Below are 9,312 nucleotides of genomic sequence, written 5' to 3'. Positions count from 1 at the left end.
AGAAACAACCACCACATAGTTTAAGCCCCATTATGATACAAGATATGGGTAAGAGATTCTTTTCTTCTCTCTGTCTCCCTAGCACAATTCCTTTTTTTGATTTGAAAATTTTTATTTATGTAATTAATTTAGAATATTTTTCTTTTTCCATGGTTACATGATTCATATTCTTTCCCTCCCCTCCTCCCACCCCGCCTCCCATAGCCAACAAGCAATTCCACTGGGTTTTACATGTGTCATTGATCTGGACCTATTTCCATGTTATTAATATTTGCATTAGGGTGATCGCTTAAGAGCCTACATCCCCAATCATATCCCCATCCACCCATGTGATCAAGCAGTTGTTTTTCTTCTGTGTTTTTACTCCCACACTTCTTTCTCTGGATGTGAATAGCATTCTTTCTCATAAGTCCCTCAGAATTGTCCTGGATTAGTCTCTGTGTATAAGGTTCTCCTGGTTCTGCTCCTTTCACTCTGCATCAATTCCTGGAGGTCATTCCAGTTCACATGGAATTCCTCCAGTTCATTATTCTTTTGAGCACAATAGTATTTCATCTCCAACAGATTCTATAATTTGTTTAGCCATTCCCCAATTGAAGGGCATCCCCTCATTTTCCAATTTTTTGCCACTACAAAGAGCACGGCTATAAACATTTTTGTACAAGTCTTTTTCCTTATGATCTCTTTGGGGTATAAACCCGGCTGGATCAAAAGGCAGATAGTCTTTTAAAGCCCTTTGGGCATAGTTCCAAATTGCCATCCAGAATTGTTGGAGGTCCCAATTTTGCCACATTCCCTCCAACATTTATTAATTTCTTTTGCTGTCGTTTTAGTCAGTCTGCTAGGTTTGAGGTGGTACATAGCACAATTCATGACACATATAAGAAACTTAATAAATCCTTGTAGAATGAATGGATTTGAATAAGACAGATTCAGCTCAACAGTTCAGTATGCAAAGCACTTTCCTAGGCAGAATAGATGCAAAAATAATCAAAAGGAAATTATAGCTTCTGTCCTGGAAGGGGCTTTCATATATCATGTACACAGATAAAGTAAATGCAAAATAATTTTAGAAGGGGATCAAGAAAAGCTTCTGTAGGCTATGCATCTGGTTTCCTAACTAGTAATTCTAAGAAGCAGAAGTGAGATGGAAGTGTACTTTCTAGACATAGAACAAATAGCTTGTAGGAAGGGGAAGGGGGAGGTATGTGGAATGTGGAGGTCAGAGAACGGTTGCAAGTGGACACTTGCTAGAATGCAGAGTATCTGAAGGGGAATAATTAAAAATGTCCCTGGACAAGTAAGCTGGAGCCAGACTGGATAGCTTTAAATGCCAAGCTAAATGTATTTCATCCTAGTAGTAATGTGGAGCCACAGGAAGAATTTTGAGCAGAAGAGGGATATGGTCAGACTACTGTTTTAATAATAGCTAACATTTTAAATAACACTTAACATGTGCCAGATACCACCTTACTTGTATCTGGTCCTCACAACAACCCTGGGAAGTAGATGCTGTTATCCTCACCTTTGCAAATGAGGCAGTGAAATGGCACAGTGGATAGAGCACTAGGTCTAAAGTCAGGAAGACTCATCTTCCTGAGTTCAAATCTGACCTCAGACACTAGCAAAATATGTGACCCATGTAGTACAGAGAGAGGGGGTCATGACAGTTTTTTTCAAGCTTTGGCTGAGTTCTGAAATCAGTTAGGAGTTTAGAATCTTGAAGGAAAGTTTCAGTTGGTTTGGGGATCTCGTGGAGAGAGAGTCAGACCAGCTGAGCTGCTTCATTGCCTATCTGAAGAATTGAAAATTTAGCCTAGCTATGGAATATTTGTTTAAGAATTGTTAGTTTAGATAAACCCTTTGAATCTCCATACCCTACCTCATTTCCTACCTTCCTTCCCTTACCTTAAATGTCTGTGGATTGAATAAGGAGAGTGAATCAGAGAGTAGTTCAAATCCATGAGGGTTTAACTATAATTTGGCAGTATCTTATCTAGAAAGGTTAGTTAGTCATCATTTTATTCCCTTTAACCATCAAGAGCACCTTGAGAGCTGAGCTAAGGCAGGACCTTGCTCAGACTCCATCTCTGCCTCCCTTCCTCCACCTGAGGTTTCTGTAAACAACTGTTAGGGCTTCCTTAATCCACTTTCCTGACAAATCAACCTGAGAAGACAGGTTGCGTTTCAACAGACCTGTTAGTTACTTTGTCAGTTAATTAGTAAGAGAGGGAAGAAGAGGGAAAGAACCAACATACTCGGGGCTTGAAGGGAAGCCGGGGTATCCATCTTGAAGGAAGGTGTAACTTCAAAACAAGTCCCTTCCTGTGAAATTAACTAAAGCCTGTAGTTAATTTTAGTTCAGTCTATTTCCCTCAGTTTGTCTTTAGTCTAAGTCCTAGTCTATAAGCCCTGCTATCTTTGCCTGTTTAGATTAATTCATCCTCTCCCTGAAGATCTTTGTTCCCTTCAGTGCTATTTTCCCTGACTTCAGCCCCATATTATATCCTGAATCTCCCTATTCCAGCCTACCTGTAACCCATATTACTTTCCTAGCAAGTCCCTGACAACCTCCCTTCAAAATCTCCTTTACCACACACCTTTCCTCAAATTCTCCCCATTACACCCAAGGCAAGTCATTTAAGTCTTTTGCCTCAATTTCTTCATTTTTAAAATGCGCTGGAGAAGACCAAATGAGGTTGCAAAGAATTGGGCACTGAAACAACTGAATAACAAACAAGTTAGGAAACTGAGGGAAACAGATTAAGTGACTTGACCTGATCACGTACCTAGTATGTGTCTAGGGCTAGATTTAACACAAGTCTTCCTCATTCCTAATTTTATCACTGTATGCACCTAGCTGACTCTTAAATCACTCCTTTATCATCATACACAGTAATTAAAGTGGTTCATGTTTATAATAAGGCTAAGTGCCTTTCTTACCATGGCCCCATGAGGTAAAATGTTATCCCCATTTTACAGATGAGATAAACTGGGACCTTTGCCCAAGGTCCCAGAGTGGCAAAGCCTAAATTTGAACAAAAACTTCTGACCTCAAGTCCACTGTCATTCACACAATGCCCTCCTTCTGCCTTTCTGGGCCTCCTTCCTTTAGTCCAACTTGGTCGGACTGCTTTCAGTTATCATTTTAGAAGCATGTTATATCTTAGAAACCCTTTTACAGAAAAGATTCTGGAGAGTGTGTAAAGGAAAGGCTCAGGAGTCAAAATAACAACAGCAGTAGCAGCAGTAATAGTTGTAGTAGCAGCAGCAGCAACAACTTGTATTTATATAGTACTTTAAGATTTAGAAAGTGTTTTATAACAATCCTATTAAGTATGTTTATTATTGTCAGAATACTCTTTAACAAGCTATATGACCAAGAATAAAATCTTTTTGAGTTTTACCATCTTCATTTGTTAAGAAAAAAATCATGCACATCTCAGAGAGTTATTGTTAAACCCAAATTAGGTAAGTACTTTTGCAAACTTTAAAACACCATATTTATGTAAATGTTATTAAAATAAACAATACATTTATAATATATTCATGTACATTTGAGCTATTATTATTATTAGATGTTTATTGACTATCAACTTCTTTACACCTAACCACACCCATAGTTTGACTTGCTATATCAAAGTAATCAGCCTTTAGTAGGCTTTCTTACTTTCCTTACCTTTTCTTCTTTATAGCCTTCTTTACTTTCCCTATTCTACCTCATATGTTGACTTAATGCCTCTGTTTCTCATTTGTCCATTATGGAAAGTCAAAACCAATAGTATCTTTCTCTATGAACTGTAATAAGTTGATATTTGGATGCCAAGAAATTGCCTGTGGATTATTAAATATCAAATCAAGCTTACACTTTCCTTTGAGCTGGCCTTAGCTCTTATCAAATATTTATTCATTTCCTATCTCAACAGGCTACACCTGAATCTAGGAACAGCATAGCCATCTCAGATGTAAGTTATGGATGTGGAAAGGATGCCACGTTCCTGGCGCTTGCATTGGCTGATTTTAGGAGGCTGTGGTACTGCTGTATTAATGATATTTACTCTCCTGGGGGCCTCCTTTCTCCATGTATCAGTTGTGGTTCCAAGAGAATGCAGAGACATCTCCTTAGCACAGCAAGGCATCTATAGGGCTGAAAAGGAGTCAACAGGGAAGTCCTGGGCTCAGCCCCATCAGGAGTTTCATAAAAGCTCCACTGGAGCTCCTTTGTATTGTAACATCTCCCCTGATTACCGCTTTGACTGTGCTCCAGAAAAGACCCTCACTCAGGAGCAGTGCGAGGCCCGAGGCTGCTACTATGTTCCAGTGGCTCAGCAGGGATTCTCCCAAATATGGACACCACGGTGCTTCTTCCCACCCAGTTACCCAAGCTACAAATTGGAGAACCTCACCACCACTAAGACAGGCTACACTGCCACTCTGACTCGGGCAGTGCCTACCTTCTTCCCTAAGGACATCCTAACCCTGCATTTGGAGATGCACTTGGAGACAGAAAGCCGACTGCATTTTACAGTAGGTGGAAGCTCAAATCCAGGACCAGGTTGGGGTAGGGTAAATGGACTGTTGTAATTGTTTAGGGAATGGGTTTTGGGGATAGCACCATGCATCTCCCTACTCATCAGTTACTCTATAACTTACACTTACAATTCCTCTCTCCTCTTCTCCCAGATCAAAGATCCTTCCAATCAGCGGTATGAGGTTCCCATGGAAACCCCTAAAGTCAATACCAGGGCTCCTTCTCCTTTCTACAGTGTGACATTTGAGGCCAACCCCTTTGGTTTGGTCATATTTAGGAAGTCAAATGGAATGGTCTTGTGAGTATTTACAACTTGGACTACTGCTGTTTTCTTATTTTTTTTTAAACATTTATTAATATTCATTTTTAACATGGTTACATGATTCATGCTCCTACTTTCCCCTTCATCCCCTGCACCCCACCCACCCATGGCCAACACACATTTCCACTGGTTTTATCATGTGTCATTGATCAAAACCTATTTCCAAATTGTTGATAGTTGCATTGGTGTGTTTTCTTATTTTTAAGAAAAGAACAAACAGTATGGTTCTTCTATAGGCCCTAATGCACACCTGAATTCGTCCCTTTGGGAACATAGCCTCCAATGTGCGCAGATCATTTTCAGATTCCCCAGTTTTCCTTGAGATTCTCTGTGGATCAGATGACTTAATAGGAAATCTTGCGTTCTCTGACAGGTTAAATACAACCATTGCTCCCCTGTTCTTTGCTGACCAGTTTCTCCAGATCACTACCTCCCTTCCCTCTCACTACATTACTGGCCTTGGGGAACACCAGACACCCCTAATACTCAGCACCAACTGGACCAAGATCACCTTCTAGAACAGAGACATAGCACCTGTGGTAAATGGGAGGGGCCATAAAAGAAAAGGTTTTTTTTTCTTCTTTTTTTTTTCTCTTCTTTTTTTTCAGTTTGACCAGAAATAGGATGGAGGAAAAGATAAAATGTCCATTACTCAATGGCTTGTAAGCACTGTGTTTCTCTAAACCTAAGATCACATTTTTTTGTTGTTATTACTTCTCACTATTGTCTTAAATTGAGTTTACAATTTTTGAAAAACTTTGCTCTTTTTCACATGAGCTGTTATGTAGCCCCACATTTCCCCAGCCAGTGTTTGTGTAAAATCTAAGTGGCAATTTTCACTTAGACTCCTAACAAAGTGACTGGAGTCCAAAGGATAATGGCAAGGCTTTCATACCAGCCCTCAAGAATACATAGCTGGATGTGGTTCAAGATGTAAATGACTGAGTAGAAGCAATACCTCTTCCTTTCCCTAGAACTAGGGGGTTTTGTGTCTGTCATGGACTCCTTTATCTGGCAAAACATATTCCTCAGGATAATTTTTTAAATTGATAATTGAAGGAAATTCTAAGCTTTGGTTTGTTGTTTATTCCTTTCATTTGTGTCTCTTCACAACCCCCTTTGGAGTTTTCTTGGCAAAAATACTAGAGTGTTTTGCCATTTCCTTCTCCAGCTTATTTGACAGATGAGGAACTGAGTCAAGCAGGATTAAGCAATTTGCCCAGGCTCACACAGCTAGGAAATGTCTAAGGCCAGATTTGAACCCAGGTCTTCCTAACTCCAGGCCTGGTGTACTTATCCACTGCACCATTTAGTTGCCTAAGTTTCAGTTAAAGATTTGTAGAAATACATAATTTTTTCTAACCAAGTTCATGAACCACCAAAAATCATAGCAAATCATAGCAAAAACTAAATAGAGTTTGTGACTCATATCCATAGTCCTTGATCCAGATGATATTTTCTTGTTCTAAGCATAAGAAATAAGGTTATCTTTGATGAAAAGGGAATAATTAGTAGAGATCATCATTTGGATCAACAGAATTGTTGTAATAATTGAGGTTTGGTCTTTCCCGCTCCATGCTGTAGTCTAGGATTTGAGCCTGGTTCTACTTCCTGACTGTTGGGCTCCTTAGAACTTCTTGGAGTTTCTTTGGACACTTAGTCTACAAAGTTAATAGAATGTTAAAGTTTGAAAGGATCTCGGAGGTTATCTAGCCTCAGCTGTTCCTGAGCAGAAATCATCTCTATGTTGTTTTTTCACTAATGGCTGTCCACTGATGATGGAAAACCACCACCTGTTGAAGGCCCTACATTTCACTTTTAGTTAGTGCTAATTATTGAAAAGTAAGCAGGGCCCTGCTATCTTAAGATCTAGCACAGTGCATTTCATACCACAGGAATTAACTCTAAACTCTGCCTTTCTGCAAGTCCTAGTTCAGCTATCTAGGAGTAAGCAAAGCAAGGCTATTGATTCCTCTGCTACCTGACAGCCTTTTAAGATTCCTCTTTTGTCTCCTCCTGCCCTGCCTGAAGTCTTCTTTTTCCTTGGGTCAAAGAGCTCTATCTTATCAACAGATTTCTCATATAGCATAGTCTCTAGTTCCCTTGCCATCCCAGTCACCTTTCTCTGGATTTACTAATCAGTGTAATCAACATCCTTATCAAAATGTGGTGCCCTTAATTAAATATAGCAGTCAAAGAACATAGAAGCTGAAAGTAAAATAGTAAGTATTTAATTTGACACCAGATAAAGTGGAGCAAGCAGTTCCCTTTTTCTAGAAGCATCTATTAATGCTGCATTTATTTAGAAGATTTGTAAGGGAAATAACCTCTTTCAATCTCTTTGTTCTTTCTTTCCTCCAGACACTCAGAGAATTTTGGGTGTTGGTTTGCAAGATAGCCATTTATGTCATCTTATTGAGGTCTGACTGCCATGTCAGACTGTTGATTCATATCCAACTTATATTTCAATAACACCCCCCAGAACATGTCCAGGCAGATGGTTATGTAGCTCTGTCTCCCACATCCTATATTTAGCCAAAATATAAGTGGAAATTTCCTCCTTGGCCCTTTAAAAATGCTACTGGAATTTGAGAGGTGGTAAGGTCAAATCACTCCAACCTTCAGAATAAGAACCTACAGCAGTGGCCGGAAAGCAAGGTTTACATCATCACTTTCACCTCTACCAAGAAACCTTTGTTATATAGTTGGGGAAAATGAGAGACTAGTGGTAAGTTGGCAGAGATCAGGAAGGAATTCTGTAACAAATACTATGTACCCAAGTCCCCATTGCTTTCTTGCCATTAAGCAAGTACATACATTGTCCACATAGCTCATGAGAATATAGATATATTTGGTGATGTAGTGATCCCATTTACATTCCTAATTAGTTGATGAAATGCAGTTTTAGGATTTAAACAGAATTTTGTTAAGTGAGAACTAACATTGTCAACTTCTCCATCCTAGCCTGGGGCCAATCTGTATGGTTCACATCCTTTCTACCTATGCCTGGAGGATGGAGGTTTGGCCCATGGGGTCTTCCTACTGAACAGCAATGCCATGGGTAAGTGATTGAGAGCTTCTCAGTTACTGAGAGAATTATACATTAGAACTGGAGAAGACTGAAGATAAAGATGATCTGACAATTTTACGCATTTAAAAAACATTCTGGGAGAGGAGTGCATAGGTTTCACTATATTGCCAACCCAAAAAAGGGTTAAGAACTGATCTAGTTTGACTCCCTCCCACCAAGTTTTATAGAAGAAACTAAGACCCATGGAGGGTAAATAACTAGTCCAAGATTACATAGGCATTAAGTAGCAGAGGTGGGACTCAAAACTTGGTTCTAACTCCAAAGCCAAAACTGTTTCTATTGTACCACACCGCCTATCTATTTCTAAGTAGGAAAAATGTCAAATTGTATGCCTACTCATTTCTTAGTGTGTTTCTGGTGCACTGGAGCAGGAGGAATATTTCTTGACTTCTCTTCCTAACTCCACTGCTTGTTTTTTGTTGGCCAGCTTATTCCTCTCTTCCTCATTTTCTTTTGTCAATTGGATATGAGCTTCTCTGTTTATTCTCAGCTAGTTACCTTAAGATGTTGAATATCAATAAGGGTATATTTATGAAGTGCTTCAGGGAATTTAAGAGAAGGTCCTTTTCCTAAAGATCAGGACCATGCTGCTCAGTATCATTTGTGTATTCTGCATGAGGAATCACCTTTTTCCTAGGAGTAGAGAGAATGTTCAGAGACATCACTTGTGACATTATTAGGAGATGGAGTTTGGGATATGATGGAGAAGCTCAGGGTCTGTTCATTCCTTTATCTTATTCAGGAAGAGAGTAAAAAATTCACCTTTCCTAACAAAATTCAAATCACCCATTTGTTCTTCCATTATCTGTATTTCTACCTTTCTCACGAGAGTTTTTCAGTTTTCTTCTTAAGAGAGTAAGAATGTAGAGGAGGTGATATAACCCTGATTTCAGGGACACCATAAAGTGTGGAGCCTAAGGTATAACATGTGAAGGAGAAACTCTTCTCTAGGGGACTGTGACCTCCAGGTGCCTCCTAAATTATCATGATTGCTTTCCTTTACAGATGTGGTATTACAACCAAGACCTGCCCTGACCTGGAGGGCAATAGGGGGCATACTGGATTTCTACGTCTTCCTGGGACTAGAGCCAAAGAGTGTGGTTCAGCAGTACTTGGAAGTTGTTGGTAGGTCCTTCTCTCTGGGCTTCTTGTCTTCCCCAATCTTTTTTTTTTTTAAACCCTTAACTTCTGTGTATTGGCTCCTTGGTGGAAGAGTGGTAAGGGTGGGCAATGGGGGTTAAGTGGCTTGCCCAGGGTCACACAGCTGGGAAGTGTCTGAGGCCAGATTTGAACCTAAGACGGGGTCTCTAGGCCTGGCTCTCAATCCACTGAGCTACCCAGCTGCCCCTTCCCCAATCTTTTTTATGA

General features: G+C 39.8%; 1 protein-coding gene across 1 annotated transcript in view; it reads left to right on the top strand.

Moving 5' to 3' along the window:
* Positions 1–3,972: 3,972 nt before the first annotated feature.
* The window catches only part of GAA (alpha glucosidase), a 28,458-nt gene continuing 23,118 nt past the window's right edge, over positions 3,973–9,312 (top strand). Inside the window, 5 exon segments of the mRNA XM_044673405.1 lie at positions 3,973–4,527; positions 4,684–4,829; positions 5,227–5,392; positions 7,818–7,914; positions 8,950–9,069. Of these exon segments, the coding sequence (XP_044529340.1) occupies positions 3,973–4,527; positions 4,684–4,829; positions 5,227–5,392; positions 7,818–7,914; positions 8,950–9,069 (1,084 nt within the window).

Source organism: Gracilinanus agilis, chromosome 4, assembly GCF_016433145.1.
Source record: "Gracilinanus agilis isolate LMUSP501 chromosome 4, AgileGrace, whole genome shotgun sequence".
In the NCBI taxonomy this organism is placed as follows: domain Eukaryota; kingdom Metazoa; phylum Chordata; class Mammalia; order Didelphimorphia; family Didelphidae; genus Gracilinanus; species Gracilinanus agilis.
This window is presented reverse-complemented; position numbering and strand designations above follow the sequence as displayed.